This window comes from Sebastes fasciatus, chromosome 20, assembly GCF_043250625.1.
Source record: "Sebastes fasciatus isolate fSebFas1 chromosome 20, fSebFas1.pri, whole genome shotgun sequence".
In the NCBI taxonomy this organism is placed as follows: domain Eukaryota; kingdom Metazoa; phylum Chordata; class Actinopteri; order Perciformes; family Sebastidae; genus Sebastes; species Sebastes fasciatus.
The window spans coordinates 12,725,878-12,748,617 of record NC_133814.1 but is presented as its reverse complement, the minus strand read 5'-3'; the positions used below and the strand labels follow the sequence as shown (position 1 = coordinate 12,748,617).

At 42.1% G+C, this 22,740-nt stretch overlaps 1 protein-coding gene across 2 annotated transcripts; it reads right to left on the bottom strand.

The window, feature by feature from the left end:
- Nucleotides 1-5,093: 5,093 nt before the first annotated feature.
- LOC141758017 (ubiquitin carboxyl-terminal hydrolase 31-like) lies at nucleotides 5,094-21,797 on the bottom strand. 2 transcript variants are annotated; one of them, XM_074619040.1, is made up of 16 exons: nucleotides 20,373-21,797; nucleotides 15,695-15,832; nucleotides 15,378-15,466; nucleotides 13,874-13,966; nucleotides 13,473-13,608; nucleotides 13,112-13,262; nucleotides 12,737-12,917; nucleotides 12,538-12,649; nucleotides 11,114-11,208; nucleotides 10,605-10,682; nucleotides 10,310-10,439; nucleotides 9,054-9,173; nucleotides 8,670-8,895; nucleotides 8,427-8,585; nucleotides 8,189-8,341; nucleotides 5,094-8,089 (listed from the first exon to the last, which is right to left on the bottom strand). In XM_074619040.1, exons 1-16 carry the CDS (start codon nucleotides 20,964-20,966, stop codon nucleotides 6,597-6,599), a joined length of 3,948 nt encoding a protein of 1,315 aa, XP_074475141.1. In that variant the 5' UTR covers nucleotides 20,967-21,797; the 3' UTR covers nucleotides 5,094-6,596. The 2 variants fall into 2 exon arrangements, with proteins under 2 accessions (XP_074475141.1, XP_074475142.1); XM_074619041.1 differs by having other exon boundaries at nucleotides 13,115-13,262.
- Between the last annotated feature and the right edge of the window lie 943 nt (nucleotides 21,798-22,740).

Genomic DNA, 22,740 nt, shown 5'->3' with positions numbered 1-22,740 from the left:
GACCACAAATGCCTCCTGAAATTCACTCTGAGGACTACTACACACACTAACATGGTAGTTGCCTCTGGTACACAAACAGCAGCACAGTCTCCTTGGGTGTTAAAGTTGTTTTCAAGGCACCTCCCGGGGTTACGTAATTCAACCGTGGATGTCCCACATGACACGTCATGTATATTGCATTGCCTAAGAGCAGCTCTCTCTCCGACTGCACTCAAGGCTCACTAGATATTTCATCTCCAATTAAAAGGGAACTAAAGTACTGCATCACTGGACTCAAAAGAAGAGAAATAATTGACATGCTCGCTCCTGAAACAAGTGAATAATAGAATTTGTTTTAATTCGGCCGAGAGAAAAAAAAAAAAAGGTCACACATGTAGAATACATTTCGTTATGTGTAGGTTGTTGCTTGAAAATTCTCTATACGAAATATTAAGAGAAATTTGGTACATTTTCAGAATAATTTTCTCCAACTCTGAGAGTGGACCAACCAGAGGAAAATGAAATGTAATGAAAATAATCTGGAGATCCCGAGAGGAAGCTATTTATGAGATTTTTTTTGTTTTATTTCAGTTTCTCCGGTGCACTTAAGTGGACAGGGAGGCTCATACACTCTAAGGTAACTAGAAATAGCAGCTGGACAGCAAGCAACTGAACCACAACTACTGAGGAAGACAAAAAAACGACAACAAAAAAAGATTTTCGGATGCTCAAATGACTTCTTTCTGAAATATCCATTCGTCCATTTGTAGGATCCAGGAAGTTAGCATCGCCCTGGTTCCCTCGACAAAAAGCCAATGGGATTTTTGCATTGGGTTTTGGATTATATCAGAAAATAAACTCTGTGGCAAACACAAGTTTCTGATACATTCACGTATTGTTCAGCAAGATAATCTTCACAAATGAACACCACTTTTATGATTTGTGAAGCGTAAATGCAATCTGCAGAAGTAAAAAGCTAACGTTAGGCTATAAACGAACTACACCACGGTCACATCAGCGCAAGTATAAACAACAAGGCTGTAAAGGCGGACATGTCAGCGGTATGACGTTTAGTAGTCTCATTCAGTCACTTGTTAGCAATCGCCTTTTTTAAGACATCTAAAAGCTTCAAAATTCACAAGCTTGTGTTTACCACAGACCTTATTTCAAATATATAACCAAAAACCCATTAAAAAAAAAACATTGACTTCAAGATGAGCGAACTGGAAATGCTAAAATGCTAACTCATTTCCAGGTTTTGGGACTCATTCCTGTAGCACTCTATAGCCTACGTCTAAATATGAGTTTACTATTATCTTAGAATATCACCGCTTCCAAAGCAAATAAATGTCTCCTGAATTGATTTCAGTGATGAAACAGCGTGAATTGGCAGTAATTTAAAGCTAGTTTATGCAGCTAACCTTTGCTGAACAGCAGCCACTTTGGCCTAAAAGTAGCAATTACTGTATGGAATGATGTTAAATGCTGAAATGTCGCATAACTGTACATGTATAGTACAAGAGGAGAAGGGTTACAATGTCTAAAAACATACTCAGTAATGTCTGTTATAACAATAGGCTATCTATCAAAAGTTAGCTAACATTAACCGCCATAAGCTTGTGGTCAAACACAGCCTGTTTTCATTCCCAAGGCGTCAATGCTTTGTCACGGCAATCGGCGTTCGATACCGCCGCACAACGCACCCTTCAGCGCCAGTATGCGACGACCCGTAAACGCACAGGGAAAATGCACCAGGGGTGACTTTTAGCGTCGGTATGAAACGTACAGCTTCCATTAACTACAGTGTAAACCCATTCGCAGCAACAGTAAACGCTCCGGGAGTGTGGTGACGTAGTTTAAAGAGTGAAAGAGACACATATGGGTCCAACAAACACAAGGCTTTCATCCGACCGTTGTTCGTGTCCGGTGTATTACATTTCGCTTTCACTTTACAATCAGCTAATCGTTTGTGTGCCATGTTCAACGTCAAGTCACATTTTCACTGTAAAAAGGTTTTAATCTTAAAGCCCAACCATGTTGTTTATTCCAAAACCTAACTAAGTTAGTTAAGATATTGTCATTTAAACAATTCTCATTTTAAGAAAATGATTGAATGAAACTGGATGACAGCATCTCAACACATCGGCAGATTCTTATGCATTTGTTCTAAGAAAAGCTGAGAGTTATGAAACTACTTAAAAGGATTTATTTGCTGTAAAATCACTTCAGAAGGCTCTCTGATGGTTTATAAATACCAACATCACCAATATCGTCAACTCAGCTGCTACCACCTGTAAAGTTTTCCACTTCGTATGTTAGTCTCACATCTTTTTTCTTTTTGGCTGTACTGTAGGTTGGTGTATTCATTGCACCGAAGTATGCAAGATATACATATGGCATTACATTATGTAATAATTTTGATATAAAACAATGTCATATAAAAGTCACCATAAATATGGGTGAAGGAAAAGGGTGAAACTAAAACAGTTTGTTGCATAATTGTGAGGTTCACAGTGTTGCAGCGCTATTGAATAGGATTATATTGCATACGTGTTATATTATAGTGGTGTTTGTGACATTGTGGCCACCCTCTGTGCGTTGCCTTCACCCCAGTAGTCATTGCATCAAACAGCAGTGAAAACGTGAAAGCTAATCACAAAGGTCCTGCTCGTCCTCTCCTTCCATCCAGGGACCGAGTGTCTCAAAATGGAGACCTTGCAGGCAGCAGCACTAAGGATTGAATTTGGCCACAGGAGATACCAAGATTGGGTTGATCAATAAGATTAGATTGCCTCTCTAGAATCCATCAAGCACATGGCAAAAGCAAAAACATGCAAACCAATTCAGCGTGACGCATTATGCTCAGGAGTCAAGAGAGGTAATGTCACGGTTTGCGAGTTAAATTCAGATAAAAGTTGCTGAATTCTCCACTGAGGTCTCACTAATGATGCTCTCTTGGAACTGATACAATTGGCAAATGATTATTGATTTCAGCACCAGAGGAAGCTGGCTCCTTTACAGAATGATCTTGCGCCGGGTTGCAGTCTGTGAGTTTTCTAATTACATTCATACATGCATATTAATTAAGTAACCTCACGCTTTTTCTGTAGAATACGGGACAAAATGTTCATTTCTGATGCGACGACGCAGAGCACTTCCACGAGGAGAAGCATGTTGCAGCCCCCATCGCACCACAGGCCATTTTTAAAAATTTCATCACTTCTCAGACTGCTCAAGAGGTGAGAAGTGAGAGAGGGGTGAAAATGAAATTTCCAAAACTGATGACTGTTATACAAAATTACAAGAATAGAAAGACAAAGAGGTAGCATTAACTCTTAATATGACCAGCCTTGGGCCAAACTAATAAAACCACATTTGGATCAGCTCTAAATAAATGATGGTGCTGTAGTTTAATAGCATATCATCTCCCTCGCTGACAGCATTGGATTTGACAATATACTATTTATCTTAGTGATCCCACAAGTTGAAATTGAAGGGCATTTCTCGGGGACAAATTCTCGCTTAGTGTTGCTTTATTTCCCCTCACTCATTATTTTGGTGTCTACTGAGGTTTTTTATGCCAACGCTGAGCTCCCCTCAGTGGACAAAATGAGAATTGTAAAAAGAAGATAAACCAATGCTACAGATGCCAACAAAATGTTACTTAATGACATGATTTTATTTTTATTTAGCATTGTTAAATCAATGCTAACACACACTGCAACTGCCCCAAAAAAGATGAACCCAGTACATCGTCAAATATTACATTATATCACAGAATATGAATGGAAAAATAAAAATCATTATCATGCACTGGTGAAAATAAATCAATCCTCGCAGCATCTCATTATAATTATGCATCCCTTTCATTCAACATTAATGTTACTGTGGCATACATATGTCAGTTTATATACTGCATTATATATATACTGCACAGTATCAACACACTGTAACCACCAGGCACTAAAGATAGTACTTTTATTTTATTCTGCACCATGTGCCAGAAAGTAAAATGGGTTACTGATGAACACGCCTCCTCAACTGTGACACTGACATTCAGTAAATCTATAATTCTGATGTATATTATTAAAACCATCATTATTAAATTTGTATTTGGGTGGGACTCCTGTCACAAAATCAATATTTCACAGTGAAAAATGTACATTTGTTGTAGGTTTTTTGAGACAGCTTTGAGGTTTGATCATACAAGAATTTAATTAGAAACAATATAAAATATTAGAGAATATACTGCACATTATTACTTTTTTTGTATCTTCAGACAAAAGCAGAAGACAGCGGGGTTATAAAGGCGAAGTCTTGTCTTGAATGGTCCCGGCCTAACCTGTCAAAATGTTTATACATTTAGAAGCAGACAACAAGCCGGTCATTAGTTCTTGTATAAAACACTACCGTCTTTGAACCAGTGCCATTTTAAAGAGAACCTTTTATAGTTTTGTGCTTTTTCCCTTTTCCTTTAATGTGTTATATAATGTTTTTGTGCATGTAAAAGGTCTGCAAAGTAACAAAAAGTCCAAGCCAAAGGGAGTTACTCTCCGCCACAGAAACACTGCGTCTGAACTGCATGAAACACCTTGCATGAAAGTCCCGCCTTTTCTTCCGTAACGTGGTGATGTCACCAAGTAACACATTTGCATAATACCTGCCTAGCAGCTAGTTTGACACGCCCTCAAACAAAGATAGTTAGAGCGGAGCTGGAGTGGAGTCCGAAGAGTTTGGTTCGATTGACCAATCACAACAGAGTGGGCCAGCTGACCAATCAGAGATCAGATCTTGTTTTTGGGAGATTGGGGGGGCTCAATCAGAGCGTTTCAGACAGAGGGTGAAAAGAGGTGCTACAGCACGGCCGGTATGAGAAAAATAAAGTGTTTTTTGAACATTAAAGCATGTAAACATGTTCTAGTAGAAATCCAAAATACAAGTATGAACCTGAAAATAAGTATAATAAGTCCTCTTTAATGTTTGGTAAGGTTTCTAACTATACATCTTGTGAACTGCAGCATCGTTTTATTGCTTTTAACTCTCCCGTTAAAAGTCACTAAAAGTAGGTAATTGTGAGGAAAAACGTGAGACAAATGAATACAATACAGAAAACATTAATTTGCAAGTGAGTTGATTTACTTTGAGAGGGTGAATGAGCAATACTTATCATTCATACAAAAATGTCTATTACTTTGAAGAAATGTGCAAACAAAGCTTTAATAAAGGATGCCTTAACATGCTCTCCGATGCTGGCATTTTGGAAAAATATACAGTTAGAAATATATACACATCCAAGAGTAGCACTTCTACATACTCAGTGTGGGCAATTAGCAAGAGTCTGCTTGCATAGTTAAGTGCATGCATAAGCAATTTGTCATGCAACAACGTGTCGTATACTTCATGAATGGGTGATCGCTTTTTCTCAGTCGGTGCGCTCGGTGTTGATATACTCTGCGATGCAAGCTAAAGATGTGCACAAGCTGTGATGTCACACGTGAAGACAGACTTACTCAAACATACCATAATGCTCTATATGTACATGTATGGTGTTTTCAAATGAAGGCAACACATCTGTCTTTTAATGTGTGTGCGGATAGTTTCTTTTTTTCTTTTTACATTAACCCTGTGTTCATCTGAGAGGAATGTTTGTAGATGTCTGGCAGTCTGAAGGGGCTGATCGCCACGAGGAACATGGGCGCCGCGGTTTAAGTGTTGGCATCAGCAGCTGGAGGGCAGCGGGAGGTTTGTCTGAGGGGTCATTTACTGGTAAATAAAACACAAAACATTTAAGAACCATTACAAACCGACGTCTCCACACATTTAACACCAACGACACATGCTTCATTCCTGCACTTCCCCCCCCCCTCATCGGGCCTCTTGTCTCGATTCTGGCTGCACAAAAAGACTTCTTAAAGGCTGTTTAAGAAAGTTTATGACTACATCGAGGAGCATATGTAAACAGCGGTTCAGGTTAAATAGGCTTAATCGTGTTTGACTTGAAATTACATTTTCAGTGTTTAATAAATATTAAAATCAAGTTATAAATTTACCAACACCTGCAGTTATACAATTCAGATTAAATACTTTGATTATCTGAGGCACTGATGTTTCTTGACGCTCTCAATATTCGACGGAGAGCTAAGTGTACATAAAGATTTTGGAAATAATTCAGTGTTTCACTGCATCAGCATGTTAAAAATTGCCAGTAAACTTGCTTTGGTGACTTCAGTAGTCCGTGTATCTCAAAAGTTTCTTTCCACCATTATATCTTTCCATCTTGTGCAAAGTCACTTTTATTTTCACCTCCTCCTACTGAGATGCACTTCTCCCAACTATGCTACAGACAGAACAAGGCAATAATTTCAATACATGTGCAGTCCATGCTTATTTACAATACGGTATAATATTTCCTCAAAATCAATGCAATCCATACAAAGTGCTTCGTTAAAATCCATTCCTAAATAACTATTTAACAACGGGGACAGTTGAGTGTCCGGTATGGCAGCTGGTATTCAGTAACCACTGAAAAGCTACAGGTGCTTTAAAGATGTTTGTCAATGGTTAAAACACCTCAGAGCTGCACTAGAGAGATTGTTATCGGGCCTTTTTAAATAATGTCACTTGGCCCTCTGGCTAGTTTGTGTAGAGCTGATGGGGATCTTCCTGGACTGCATTGTCTTTTTAGCAGGCTCTTTCTTCGGAGGGTCTTTTGCGTTGGCGGAGGACTGGGTGGTCGTTTCTGCTCCGGAGAGCTTGGACTTTGTGGAGGGCAGCAGTGAGTGCTTAGCTGCGGCGGACGCCTTAGAGGACTCCTTGTCTTTGGCTGTGGTCCCGTTAGTCTGAGCCTCTGGAGCCGCATTCTGGGCTTTCTTGCTCGCTCCGTGTGGGATTCCCTCTCTAGCTGCGTCCCCGCCACCGTCCTCTGGACTCGCTTTAGCCTCTGCTTTCCCGCCCTCGGCTGACTTACGAGTATCTTTGGGCCTCAGAGCGGTTTTGAAAAAGGATAAACCTTTGTCCTCTGTCTTACTGTTCCTTCGAGGTCCCCTTGATGGCGGCGGGGCCGCGCTCGCAGAGGAAACACCCACGCTCGAGGATCGGAGACTAGCCATTGAGGAGCTACTGCTCGAGCTCCGGCCCGCTGCCCTGTTGTCTGCAGCTCGGCCCGGCCTGCCCTCCGCCCTACTCGCACCACTCGACCTGGAGGGAGGCCCTCCGTGGTTCACCTTCTTCTCTGAGACCACGTTAGTCCGTGAGGATTCGCGGCTAGTGCTCCTGTCTGCTGCTTTAGTCCTTGCTGAAGCTGAGCTTTTCTCGCCTCCCCCTCTGGGTGACGTCCTCCTTTGAGGGTGCGAGCTTTGTGATCCCGGAGAACCACTCTTCCTCTGCTGGGCAGAGTCAGGATGTAACACCTCCGGGGTTTGGGATGACCCTTTCTTGGAGGGGGTTGCTGTTCTCGAGGACCCAGCCTTGCTGGTTTTAGGCGGTCCGTCGCTTTTGTCCTTGGGGGATGATGCTGACGCTGCACCCTTGGTCTGCGTTCGAGACGTTAACTTGTCGACAGCGGGGGATGCAGGAGACAGAGAGCTGGAGGATGTTGAGGAGGTGGCAGGACGCTTCTTGGGACTTGCTGAGGTCCTTTTAACACCGGCGCTATCTGCGGCCCCGTTTCTTTGTTTCGGGTCCTTTGCAGCCGCCCCGTGTCGAGGGCTGACCTGTTCAGCAGCGGTGACTGCATTGTTGTTGTCCCCAGCCTGGGTGGAGCTCTTCTGCTCCGCCTGTGCCACAGCCTTGGAGTGAACCTGCTCTATCAGCCTCTTACTGCCTGCGTTACTATCCAAAGCTGCAAGGGCCGACTTGCCCCCCGACGCTCTATCCGGCTTCGGCGACAGCTTGGTGTCGACCACCTCTCCTATCCTCTCCAGCGTCGGGGAGGAGGAGTGGGATTCCAGGGAGAAGCGTGAGGGAGAGTTGGAGCGGAGTTGGAGCTTAGCGGAGTGGGACCAGGATGGTTTAGTGCCATTTTCACTGAGCACCAGCGGGCTGGCGATGGAAGATCTGGAGGAGAATGTTTGTCTTTGCATGCCTCTCACTGCTGGCCGACTCGATAAGCCTGTATGGTAGAAAGATACGCATCAATATAAGATTCTATAAGAAAATATTCACATTTCTCACCTTTGAAATTGTGTGTATTTGGATGAGTCTATATCACCATCATCCTCGCTCCGTTCAGCAGCAAACTCAGCCGACTCAGAGAGGGAGGCCAGTGAGGTGCGTCTGGAGGAACCGGATGAAGCTTGGCTGGGTGGACGGCTGCCCATCAACCGACTGATCCAGTGCTCACACAAAGAGGAACTGGTGGATCCTAAAGTTCCAAACAGACATCAGTTGAACATGTATAATATATTTAAACATGTACATTGTACAAAGCTGAAATCAATAAAGATTACCTCCCACAGAACTGTTGGCAGACCAAGAGGGAATTGTGGCACGTCTTTGATAAAACAAGATGTAGCCAGTCTGCTTGCAGACCTCATCTTCAGATATAGGCTGAACATCGCTATCATCAAAGCAATACCACTGTCCATCTATGGAGTTCTTACAGTGAGCTGCAAGACAAGAAAATATTATAAATATATGGGACACCTTTTATAAAAAGAAGAGCAAGGGAGTTGTTATTTTTAAACGGTTACCTGTGTAATGTCCTCCCTGCATGGTCCCATGATGGTTACACACTGCGTACAAGTCATAAAGGTAGTCCTCTGGGTCACGGCCCATCCCATAAGGCCGTCTCCACGGTGACCAGTGGGAGGGGAGACTCCAGCTGCTCTGGCTCCTCTTTACCATATGGGGCGCCATGTCCATGCCCGTGAGCGGGAACTTCACCATGTTCTGCATCTTCATCCGTCGATCCCCGTCCTGAAGTTAGCAACACATTTATGGTATTTTAATTTGACAGCAAGTTGTTCTATAAGTTCCCACACAGTAATATGAAAATCTCTCTCATTTATACATTTCTTTCTTTTGGAAATCTGAGCGTTTTGGCACCTATATTTACAAGATGTCTATATGAGTACCTGTCTAAAGCGTTTCAGGTGGAGGATGAGGATGTCCGGCAGGGTCCATAGACTGAGCTTGATGCTGCCCTGCTGGAGCTGCTTACAGTGTGGACAACGCCACGCATCATCAGGAGCGAGCTGAAATGAATGTGAAGAAAAATCTGTTATTAAAGAGCAACTAATAACACTAATTTGTGTTATATTGTTGTTTTTTTTATGCCTCCGCACCAGCAATAGCTGGAGCGGGAGGCATTGTGTTTTTGAGTTGCCCATCCGTCCGTCCCATTTTCGTGAACGCGATATCTCAGGAACGCCTTGAGATCATTTCTTCAAATTTGGCATTAACGTCCAATTGGACTCAAGGATAAACTGATTTTAGAGGTCAAAGGTCAAAGAACAAGGTCACTGTGACCTCACATCTCTCCCATTCTCATGATATCTCAGGAACTTCTGGAGGGAATTTCTTCAAACCTGGCACAAACACCCACAGCTGATCAGAATTTGGAGGTCAGAGGTCAAAGTCACTGTGACCTTATAAAACACGTTTTTGGCCATAACTAAAGAATTCATATACTAATTATTTGTATAACAGTTTTACACAAATGTCTAACAGGATCAAATTATGACATTTTGGACAGAAATGGATGTAAAGTGCAACTTGAAGCACAAGTCAGAATTGTAGTTTTTACCTGTTAACTTATGTCTTCTGTATAATAAAGGTATGAACTGATGCCATTTTTTAAACAATTTGTAAACAGTAATATTAGGGCTGTCCCGAATACCATTTTTTGGGCTTTGAAGCTTTGGTGGGAAACATTCGAAGGTATTCAAAGCTTTGGGACAGTGCCGCTGCCGTACCACTGTACAGACACGCACCTCTACTCACAACAAACTATACTTTATTATTACATACTTGTATATATATAAAAATAAAGAAAATTTAAAAATGAAGCATTCGAATACTGATTTGGAGGTCGAATAATTTCAAAGCTTCGAAGCATTCGGGTCAGCCCTAAATAATATACCAAAAAAAATGGTGGTAAAAAAAGTGTAATTGTACTGCCATCTAGTGTTTGTCATTGTCACTTGTCTGACCGCATCACCACTGAGCTCAAATGATTAGAAATATAACCCAACAACTCATCCCTTACTCACTCGAACCAGCATTTTTAAAGAGACTGTCACTGAAATTTAGTATGCAGCAAAGAATAATACACTTATTATTGATATTATCAGCACTACTGCAGCCTACATGACACCACGTCTCAGCCTACCTGTTCCTCTTTGGTGTAGAGTTGAAAGCACTGGGCGAGCGAGCAGGTCTGAGGCTGCAGGTGCTGCTCCTTTACTTGACGCACGCTCTCAGCATCTGGGATGTATTCATCCTCGGTTCTTTTGAACAGACTGCGGGCGTAACACGGCACAAGTCACAGAGGGATCACACGGAGACTTCAAAAGACAATCTACTACATGTATTTGTGTTAAAACGCAGAGCTCCGAAAGGAGACGACACACATCTGGCCCGAGCTTAATAAAGTGCGTGTTATTGTTGCCTCAGATCTCACTTACTAGTCTTTCGTCTCCTTGTCCCATTCAACAACAATTTTGACGTGAGGTGGCCCTCCAGGACCGCAAGACTTGAATGCCCTGTTGAAAATTAGATTAAGAACATATTATATTTTTCATTTTAGTTATTTAGCTGATACTCCATATAGTGCAAACAAGCACTACATATATTAAACATTAACTTAAATGAAGTCAAGGTGTTTATTTTCTGCTTATTTGTTTGTTTTCATGTGGCAGCAGTGAATCAAATGTCATTTTTTCTCATTCCCCTCATTTTTAAAACTCCATGCATCAACCACAGAGGTCGACACCTCCTTAGAAGAACATCTATAACGCCAGAGGAGCCATCATTAATCTCAGGAGATATTTTAACATCAATATACCGCTGAAGAGTCGGCCTACATACTGTAGCTCTTCAATCAACTTCAAGTGGATTGAACTCACTGCAGGTTTTATATAATGACTATTCAAGTGCTGTAACACTCCCCCCTGGTGGCGATAGGTGACATTACCTCTCCACAGAGGGATGGCAGAGCGGCTGCTCCTCCTGAGGCAAGAGATATGTGATTCCAACCACTCCTACCACACGCAGAGTGAAGGGCCCTACCTACAGACCATCAAGGATGAGACATTAACAAACATAACACATGAACATAATTAAAGAGGAACTATTATGCTTATTTTCAGGGGCATACTTGCATTTTGGGTTTCTACTAAAACATGTTTATATGCTTTAATGTTAAAAAAAAACACCTCTTTTCTCCCTCTGTCTGAAACGCTCTGTTTGAGCTCCTCGTACGGCTCGTACCGAAAAGCCCAGTCTGCTCTGATTGGTCAGCTGACCCACTGTGTTGTGATTGGTCAACCGAACCAAACTCTTCAGACTCCGCTCCTGCTCCACTCTAACTAGCTTTGTTTGAGGGCGTGCCAAATTAGCGGCTAGGCAGGTATTATGCAAATTAAGGATGTCATGATACCAGAAATTTAATAGTCAATACCAATACCAGTGAAATTCCATGATACTTGATACTAATTCAGTCCCACAGTAAAAAACAAAAGTAAAACAATAAATCCCATATACTTCAACATACACTCCTTTATTACTGTTTGCATACTGTTTTTTTGTTAGGAAGTTAAACCCGTCATAATTCCTTCTCTATTATCTATTTTATTTTGCTGTGAAAACATCTCCTTCAAACAACTGTATTTATTCAAGCTTCTCAACAAAACTACATTTTACAAGATTACCTTTGAACACATCATGATGTGTCATGATATGAACGCTAGAATTTCTCTTCGCCTAATGCTCACTTTACTGAATAGAGCCTGAACACATCATAATGTAAATCAATGGCACCTCCCGAGATGACGAGAGCTAGTTAACGTTAGCAGTTAGCAGCCGGTAAGCAGCACAGTCCTACACAAAGCTAACAGCTAACGTTAACTAGCTCTAGTCTTGCCAAATTCACATCAACATTTGTTGATCACAATGTAGCATTATCAGGGAAAAATAGAGTGTGTCCCCTGGGCGCTTCGATAGTGAGTTTACTGCGTCCCAAACACATTTTCTATCGTCTCAAGCCCTGACGGAAAAACGAGTAATGTCACGTTTTCCGAATTTTGGCATCAACTTGGTACCGAAGTATCGGTTCTCGTGACATCCCTAATGCAAATGTGTTACTTGGTGACATCACCACGTTACAGAAGAAGAAGGCGGGACTTCAAGCAAGGTGTTTCAGGCAGTTTAGGAGCAGTGTTTCTGTGGGTGAGAGTAACTCCCTTTGGCGTGGACTTTAGGTTTTGTAACTTCGCACACCTTTAACATGCACAAAAAAAACCCCATATAACACACTGAAGTAAAGGGGAAAAGCACAAAAGCATAATAGGTCCTCTTTAAAATATTATTCCCATTAAAAAGTATGTAATGAGTATGTACCTGCACAAGGACTCCAGGGCGCAAAAGATGCCGCATTTTCTCCAAGATCTCTTTCTGAAGTACATCCCATGTCACTGTGCGCTCCAAATACAGAATAAATGGATTACCGAACCTGCAGGAATCACAAAAAAACAAAAACATCAGTTTGAAAGCTTTCTTTGGGATAATGATTGAAACCTTTACAAGTGTTGTTCAGTACCTGCGTCCTTGTTGTCCGGCGCAAGCTCTGTTACACACCAGCAGGACAATCTTCTCAACCTGTCCACTGTTCTTATTGGGACTCTGAGGCGGGGTTGTCGGCTCTTGTATTTGCGTGGATATCCTGTTATTATCTGTGCTGTACTTTAGGTTGTTCTGGTTGAGATTTGCATGTGGGCTCCCTGTAATAAACACAAAATGTGAAGATGAAATTAAAAAGAATTTAAAGGATACATAAAAATCCATCCAACAGGCTGGTCAACAGCTCCCAGAGGAAAGCATTTCTCCGATATTAGTCCATTTCTAATCTAATCTCCACTCCTACAAGTGTATTAAGAGCTAAACTAATTTGTGGGGAACAAACAGGATGTTGTACCGCCTCGCTTGGAGCGGATCTGCTCCGGTCTGAATAGCTCAGGTGTCTCGAAGGCGAAGATGGAGTCGCTCTCCTGAATGATCTCAAGGTCGTCGTCGTCGTCACAGAAGGAGCGATGAAAGCCGTCAAAGTACATTTCAGTGAGGACGATCTGAGCAGAGACGGGGAACAAAAGCAGGCACAGATATTTATAAAGCACTGATGATAAAATGCTTGTCTTCCACTTAAATAAAAGACAAACTATTCCCATGGCTCACTGAACACACTCCTTCACCATCCAGTTTCCTCACCCCATCTTTAATCCTCTTAATTGTGATACATTAATGGCCTTAAAAAGAAGACGTGTCTAATGAGACAGCACCTGTTGGGCAGGGATTTTGGTCTCTTGGGCCACAGCTTGTCTCAGCCTGGACACGGTGCCAGAAAGAGGCACCGCCACCCCGACTCTCATGCAGTGGGAACACTTTCCTTGGTACACCACTGTCACGTACAGCGGCCTGCAACACAGACAGACTGGAATTAATTGGCTGTTTCATAACCGCGGCTGGACTGACGTTTCAAAGACAGACGGCATCTTCTAATTTTAACTTTTCCTGTCAGATCTTTCATGGTGTTTGTCTAGGCTGGGTTTGACACTTCTTTTTAATGCTGGGTTCAGACTGGGTCTCGTCTCGTTGCATTTTGGGATGCAGGGACTTTTTTTTTCTTTCTGTCTGATAGATATTGTGTTACTCATATAAACTAGATGCAGAGTCACCTTACCGTGTGTGAGGTACCGGTATTGGCAGTGAGATGCAGAGGAAAGGATCAAAGGTGTTGCTCTGTTTCTGGCAGTGAGGGCAGGTCAGGGAAGACCTGCACAGGGACATGATGAGAATAATAATACAGTGCAGGTGGAATATTGTCAGTGTATCATTTTTAAAGGATAGTTCAATGTTTAGGGAGATACGCTTATTCACTTTCTTGCCGAGAGTTGGATGAGATGAATGATACCACTCTCATTTAAGCAGCAGCTTAGCTTAGCTTAACACAAAGGCTTGAAACAGGGGTGAAACAGCGAGCCTGCCTCCGTCCAAATAGCAACTTTAAAGCTCATCCAATAACACTTCATGTATCATTTGTTTAATCAGTACAAAAAATGTGTACGTGTAAAAACAACATATTGTATTTTTAAGGGGCTTTGTGAGTGGTATCGATCTTCTCATCAAACGCCAAAATCACACCAAAGCAGCAGCGAAGAGTGGCCCGCGGCAAGCCGCAGTGGCAGCTCCCGAGCTCAGCAAGCTGCAGCCGTTTGATTTTGCGGCGAAGTGCGACCAAACTAAAAGTTGGGAAAAGTTTAACTTTTAGTGGCGAAGTGCAGCCAGAGAGGACCCGCAGCCAATCAGTAAACAGAGTCCTGTGACATGCTGACCTATGTTTCAAAGAATTTCTTCCCGCCTGAAACACATTAACACGGCTCGCGTCGCTGCCTTGTGTGAATTCCGCGTTGTCACGGCAAAACAGCGAAAAAAGTGTTTTTTACTAAAATGTCTAACTATTCCTTTGAAATTAGTGGAATACATAAATATCCCTCGAGATTAAATTTGCGATTAGGGCTGCAACTAACAATTATTTTCATTGTCGATTAATGTTGATTATTTTTCTCGATTAATGGATTAGTGGTTTGGTCTATAAAATGTCAGAAAATTGTGAAAAATGTCAATCAGTGTTTCCCAAAGCTCACGATGACGTCCTCAAATGTCTTGTTTTATCCACAACTCAAAGATATTCAGTTTACTGTCATAGAGGAGTAAAGAAACCAGAAAATATTCACAGAAGCTGGAATCAGAGAATTTTTACTTTTTTTTTTCTTTAACAATTACTCAAACCAATTAATAGTTGACAACTAATCGATTAATCGCTGCAGCTCTACTTGCAATCACCGTTTCTTTTTGTCAACAGGATCACTTCAAGTTCTGTACCTAGGTCACGCAATGACACCAGAGCAAGTTCTATTATCTGAAAAAGGCTGTGGGATATGGTCAAAAGCTCTGGAAAAAGCTTGAGTTTAGAATATTTTATCACAAAGTTGTGTGTTATGTGTTTGGCATATGTCAGACAGGTGACATAGAAGATACAGTGCATTATGGACGTTGTTTTATTACTTATGAATGTTCCTCATTGATTGTCAGATAGTTAATATTAATGTGAGCTGCTAGTAAATCATTATATACAGATGTTAGTACTATAAACCGAATCATATACCAGCAAATAAAGGTTTCACCTGTATTGTGCCTGAAACAACTCCTGTACAAAAGAGCCAGGTGCTGGTAGTGGAGATCCTTCAGGGGCATTTTCCTCTTCTACTGGAGGCTGGGAAAACAAGATGGACATTATTTGGCAAATAAATACAATATAATGCATGTTATATAACGGCGGCAGTCACCAGTAGTACATTTTATAGCATCGCAACATTCAGTTTATTACAGTATTGATCAGTTAGGAAACACAAAAGGGGGCAACATCCTGTCAAAACATCAAATCCTTGTTCAGATAATCACATTATACCGGTCTATTAGCTGAGTACTCTATACCGTTTACCTTCCTGGGAGGTCTGATGTCAGGGTGGATGATATGGTTGAGGTCTTCATGTACTCTATCCAGCAACCAGAGGAGGAATTCCTGGGCGTCGTGCTGGGAGTTCCCCTTGAACTGAAGGGCGCTTTTGGACACCACATTCTGCAGAAAATGACAAACAAAACGTTTGGTTCAAGTGGAGTGCTCCTAAAACAGAAAGGATTTTGTTGACGACATCGGCTCATCATAAAATATTCAGCGCGTTTGACCAGGATGATGATCAGCACAATCCCAAAAGGTCAGCAGAGGTGCGGGGGACGGTGAGAGACACAGGCGCGGAGAAGCTTTTTAAAACCAGGACACAGACGGAAAATCGACAGCTTAACCTCACCGACAATTAGCTATCGGAGATGACAACAGTGTGTGCTCTACAGAGGCAGAGCCACCCAGGCTGGCAGCCATAAAGTCACCTCTACTGGCTATCAAATGTCACGCAAGGTCAAAGATATGTGGGGGACTGTGTGCCGCGAGCCTCCCTAGCCTGTCCCCATGGGACGTTCTTCCTCATTTTGAAGGCATTACTAATGCAGCCTCAGCATTTTCTACAAGAAAATAAAGAGCAAGGCTTCCTTCTGTGGCCACAGAGGTTGTCTTTAAGTGAAGGTCTCTCAAGCTCGCCTTAGTATACTCCTCTGGTTATGAGTCAATTCTGAGGCGAATAAACAATTTACAGATTTAGACAGTGAGTGAAATGGGGACTGAATATTAATGATGCATTGTTTTGAATATCTGTATCTCTTTTTTAGCAACCATTGATTTCAGTTACCTTGCATTGTTTACGGACTATACCACCATTTGTTGGATTTGTTTCACCATCAATCACGTTGTCAAATCATGTATCGCTTTTCACAAATGGTGAATGTGTCTTGCGATCGTCGATTATGAGAGTTTGTGTATAGATTGTGCTATTAAAGGCAGTTTGGATGGTGTAAAACAACGTAATCTTCCTCAAACCAATTGCTTCTGGGAGAAAATGGACTCCAATTCCCCTGTGTTGTTATTATTATTACTACTACGGATGTCTTCCTAATGATCTTTAAGTGCTCTCAGTTTAAGGCTCAGATTGTGGTCTGAGGGGAAAGAGGCGCAATACCGTCACATGTGCGCGCTGTGCTGTAATGCACACTAACCACAAAAGTAACATGTTTCGCTAAAGTTCAGTTAGCTGCATTTAAAGGAACAGTGTGTAACATTTCAGGGGATCTGATTCTGAATTAGTGTATAACCATCACGGAGGAGTGAACGGAGGAGTGAGCGGAGGGGTACTCAGTTGGTTGCAATCTGCAACCACACCACTAGATGCAACCAAATCCTACACACTGTCCCTTTAAGTTTGTGATGTAGAAGTTGAAGACCAACATTTTTGAGATATTAGAAGAGAAACTTTTCTACCGCATGAACATATAAGGAATGACAGTATTAAAAAGCAACAGCTTGGGATATTTCTAGCCAAAATAATTAGCATTAAAAAAAAAAAAATAACAAAAAAAGATGAATCACCATGAACTTTTGGATATACTGACAGGATTCATAGTTTATCCCACATTACATACTACATTATATTGTTTATATAAAGTGCCTGATAGTCTGGGTTTGCACTCCATTTCCCTACTGAGTGAAACAGATTCAAGGCCTCTCACTTGTGAGGGAATAATCTATATCCAATCAGACAGTTTGTACTTTGGCCGGCAACCGATGTAGAAAAAAAGTGGACAGAAATAGTAACACTGTCAAGAATAAGCAAAGTGTTGTTCAGCCCTGTTCTATTTAGTTCCTCTCTGTTGTGTGTTTTGAACTTTTGAAAGACGAAAAAAGTCAAGTAAAAATAAAGTATCCCTGTTTGTGAAAGAACAAACCTTTGTGATCGTGACAGGCAAACTTTCCAGGTTTATGAGGTGAAACGATGAAAAAGCAGACAAGTCTGTAACAAAAGCTGATAAGTGTGGGACACACAATAAAGCAGTTCCAAAAACAGATGAGTATTATTACAGCTCAGATCTAAGACTCAGCTGACCGGCTAATACAGCATTTTAAAGAAAGGAACACTGTTTTCACCTGTTTTATTAGGATTTATTCTCCTATAAAAAGCTGATTTTAAGCACAAATATTATATAAACTGCAATCAGAACTGTGAGTTGTGCTGGAATCTGTTTATTGTCCAAAGACAGAAACTGCCTTGTTTTTCCATATAGCATTCACATATGCATTAGAAAAGAGACTAAACACTAATGCAATATGAAGGATGCTGCTCCAGAGGCTTGTTGACAAGCAAAGCAGTCAGTCAAGGCCAGACCATAATCACTGCGTCTGACCCTGTCTGCAATTATTGTGATAAATGAAAGAATTTCATGATAATAAATAGACTGAAATTCAGATATTTTGTACTAACCAGTGGGACCAAAGCATCTGCATCTGGTGTTATAGATGTCAGTATTGACAGACCACAGAATTTTTTTTTTTTTTTTTAAGTTACCACTGATGATTTAAAAAGTAGGAGAAGTTCTCTTAGATGCTACTGATCCCACTTGTCATGTATTATCTTTAAAGTGGCAGTAGGCAGAAGTTTTTTGGCATCATTGGGCAAAAATTCCATAATAACCTTTCAGCATATTGTAATTCAGGTGTTCTGAGAGAAAACTAGACTTCTGCTCCTCCTCATGGCTCTGTTTTCAGGCTTTAAAAAATCGACTTTGGACAATCACAGGTCATTTCAGAGAGAGAGAGTGTTCCTATTGGCTGTTCAATCAACGGAGGCAGCTGTCAATCACTCGCAAACTCCAATTAAACGGTCAAACTAGGCAGCGCTGATCAAATATGAATCAATATTCTGTTACTGTAATGCCTATTTCTCGCCTCAAATGTTTTCAGAAACATCTTGTAGTGTACTGTTTAGCTGTAAAATGAGAAAGTGTGCTCCGGCTGGTGGGCGGTGCTTGGTATTTCCTCAACTGTTCTCAACATGGCTGCCGGGTCACAAACTTTCTCATTTTACAGCTAAACAGTAACAAGATGTTTCTGAAAACATTTGAGGGAGAAATAGGCATTACAGTAACAGAATATTGATTCATATTTGTTTTGACCGTTTGATCGGGGTTTGCGAGTGATTGACAGCTGCTCATAGATTCCAGCTGGACTCTGATTGGTTGTTTTCTTCTGGTCTGGGAAATCTTGCAGATACCATTAGGAACACCGGAGGACACAGATATTTTTTTTCAGATTACCTGTCTCGTGCACTACTGTCAGAATATAGTGACCATTTTATAAAAATAACTTTTTAAAATCACATTTGCTCCATTTCTACCCACTGCAGCTTATAGAGCACAGGCACAAACTGCTATCCAATTAGGCCATTTGTAATCGTAACACTAGTGACTTTACTCTTCTTTTAGAGTAAGCTGCTCACATGGACCAAATGGAAAAAAAAATATACAAACAAATAAACAAAACCCTATCAGCTGAAGAAGATCATATCATCAACCTACATATTGTATCAGTTTGTTCCTCTGTGAGTATCAAAACAGATCAGGGGCACTGAAGGTATATCTGGAAACTTTATTCTATAGTGCATCATTTTGGGGCGGCAGTAGCTCAGGTGGGGACTTGGTTTTGGAACCGGAGGGTTGCGGGTTCAAGTCCCAGCACAGACCAAGTATGGACTGTGAACAGGTACCTCCTGGGCACTGCCGAGGTTCCCTTGAGCAAGGCACCGGACCCCCAAACTGCTCTCCGGGCGCTGTATAGTACCTGCTCCCTGCTCCTTATACTAGGATGGGTTAAAAAGACTGTTTGTAACTTTTTACACGTATAAATCTACCAGGTCGGTGTCCCATGCGTGCTCGTTGTGTGAGTCTTCACTCACACAACACGCGCACTCTCGCTCCACCTCACATTCATGCGCGCACACTACACACTGCAGAAGAGTTAGTGTAGCTCTGAGATATCTAGTGAATGTACAGTGGACGTTTGTGCAGAAAAAAAATGCTGCAGCTCCTCAGGACCAACAAAGGTTTCCCGTGTCTTGTGAATTGACAGGGCTCCGCAGCGAGAAACGTTATCGTCTCTGACCGGGTGCCGGTGTCTCCCCTGTTCACTCCGGCCGCGGTCGGAGACGATAACGTTACTCTTCCTGCTTCAGCCCCGCTGCTTCAGCCCCGGAGGCTGAAGCAGGACTAGGCCAACACTAGGATCAGCATTGATTCATGGAGAGACCTTCGTCTGGTCAGCTGACATTACTGCCAAGCAGGTGAAATATAGAGTGATATTGTGGTTTTAGCTCACGTGTGTCGCCTCACTGTTTTGAGCGATGCTCATTCATGTCTATTTAGAGCGAGCGCCAGCCCGATGCTGACTTTTGTTGACTTAACGGCCACAGGTGTCGCTGTTAACAAGCATTTCTGAAAGTTACAAACAGTCCCTTTAAGTAAAGAGACTAAATATCACTGTGTGCTGTGCTGTGTACGATAATGTGTGACAATGAAATCTGATTTACATTCACAAAAAATAGGGTCAATATGCACTAAATAGCCAGCCCCTCTATGCAGAGTGTGTCTTTTTCATTGTTGTGAGAATAATCATACTTTTGCACCAGTTTTACCGATAACAACCTCACAGGTATAGGATCCCAACATGATGCACATCCTACCTTGAAGTCTCTGCTGTGCTGAGGTGTATACTCGAAGGTCCACAGAGCTCGAACCAGTCCGGACAGCTGCTCGGTGACCTCTCCTCCATCCTGCTGCTGCTGGAGCTGCTGCTGCTGCTGCTGGCTGCTCTTCTTCTGCACCAGCACCCCGTTGTTGGCGTGGGACTTGGCCTTGTCCTTGTCGTTGTTGCTGCTGCTGCTCGTCGTCTCTCCGCCTTTGAACTGCTCCAGAGCCAGGTACTCTGCGAACAGCTCCGTGTTGCTCAGGCACTGCAGGATAGCGTTCATGAAGCAGGTGTTGCCGTGGTTCTTCAGTCCGGCGACACCGGGCACCTTGTCGCCGAAGGGAAACCCTCCGCAGTCGCTGTCGTCGGACGGAACCGAACCTCCTCCTCCGGTAGTGGTGGAAGTCGGCACGGAGCTGGCGTCGTCCTTGTCGTCCTCGTTGGCCTGCTCGTCGGTACCGAAATGAGACAGAGTGGACAAAGTCCGGAGGACTCTGTTCATAAAGCTCCCAACAGACCGCACCGAGCTCCTCCGGAACAGCTTCTTACTGAAGGATTTCTTCTCCTTGCTACTCACAACTTTCGACATGATGCCTTTCTCCAATTTGTACGCCTTTTATTCCAGAAAAAAAGGCCCCTTTTTATAATCAGAGCATCACCTCCTCTTCATCATCCCCCATGCATATTTCACAGAAACACCAAAAAAGGCCATCACATCACATGGAGAGTGTATAGCATCCAAAAAATCACTAGCAACACTGCGTCGGATTGCGTAAACAAGCCTCATATCCATGGAGAGCATGGCGACCAGCAGGGCGCTTTACATGAGGAGGTTAGTCTCCATCTCGGTCTCTTATCTGTGGCTCCTCCGGTGACATAACATCACCTGTGTCATTGTCCAAGACACGACAAACAGCAAGGCGAGTATCAGCGTCTGTCAGACATCAACATCACAATTCTAAATTCTATATTCTATATTCTATATTCTATATTCTATATTCTATTAGAGGCTGACGCGCGGGTATTCCTCATCATTTATTATTAAAGAAACCGCAGCTCCACCCTTTGAAAAAAGGCACCCCTGGGCGTCACATCCAACGGTGGAAAAACTGGTGGTGTTATTTTACCCAGTGGATGTGTTCCCTAGATCGCAGGAGCTCCAACAAGCTGAGGAACACCCGGACCGGAGCAGCGGCACAGCACGCCGCTCCCAGCAAGCGTTTGGCCGCAGCATCAGCATCATCTCTTCTTCTTCTTCAGTGTGCCAGATGTGAAAGGAGCATCCGAAAGTTTTCTGTTTTTTTTTCCTTCTCAATCTCTCAGTGTCCGTGTTGTGCTTTAATTCCTCCTCCTGGGATTGATGGCGAGGCCGCTTCTCCCATCGTCTCCTCCATCATCCTCATCATCATCTGTAGGCAGCGATGGTGCAGGCAGGCAGGCAGGCAGCAGGCAGGGCGGTAACGGCTGACGTCAGAGGGCCAAACACTGGTCCATGTTGGAGGAGAGAGAGCAGGTACAGCGGCATGTGATGCTGCTGGAGGAGGAGGAGGAAGAGGAGGAGGATGGTGATGGTGATGGTGATGATGCTCCATCCTCGTCTCTGGACAGCATGTCACACACTGATGATGGCAGGATGTTATCACATCATTTACAGAAAATAAAAATATCTGATATATTTAGGGGGTCGCTATTGAAATAACAAGTCTCACAGGAACATACCATTGGTCAAAGTGTTATGTCCCTTTAAGGGTATTACAATGAGTTCAATTTAATTAAATTTTTAATTTCTGGTCAACCATTGTAGATTGTTTGTCTCGAAAAATATCTCATATATTATTATAGTCACCATTAATATATATTTTATTATTAGTAGTATTATCATCATTATTATTATTATTATTATTATCTTATTGCAATTTTCTTTAAATCTGCTGGGAATTTATACATTTGTGTTTGATTTAATTTACAAATTACTAATCATTTTAATTATTAATCAACAAGCTGATTATTTAAAGGTCTTTTTTTATAACATTTGTATTTAGACAAATATATAAAAAAAAGAATACATCCACAGAGTTTTTAGAATTATCTGATAAATTTAGGGGATCGCTAAAGAAATAACAAGTCTCACAGGAACATATACCATTTATAGTCTGTTCATTAATAGTAATTACTCTGTTTACTTTTGTTTTGCACTGTGTTGTATCTTGACTTTTGTTTTTACTGATGCTTCTCGTTTTTTGCACTATCCCCTTTGATGCTGTACGTGGCAAATTTCCCCACTGTGGGACTAATAAAGGAATATCTTATGTTATTAGTCCCTTTAGGGGTATTACGATGAGTTTAATTACGTTTTTGTAAAA

Bases quoted from the DNA above. Each gene is read 5' to 3' on its own strand.
- LOC141758017 (XM_074619040.1), bottom strand. From the start codon at position 20,966: ATGTCGAAAGTTGTGAGTAGCAAGGAGAAGAAATCCTTCAGTAAGAAG. The intron at 13,609-13,873 runs GTAAGGTGACTC...TCTGTGTTGCAG, and splicing joins ATACCGGTACCTCACACACG to GCCGCTGTACGTGACAGTGG. The intron at 8,090-8,188 runs GTGATATAGACT...TCTACCATACAG, and splicing joins TGAACGGAGCGAGGATGATG to GCTTATCGAGTCGGCCAGCA.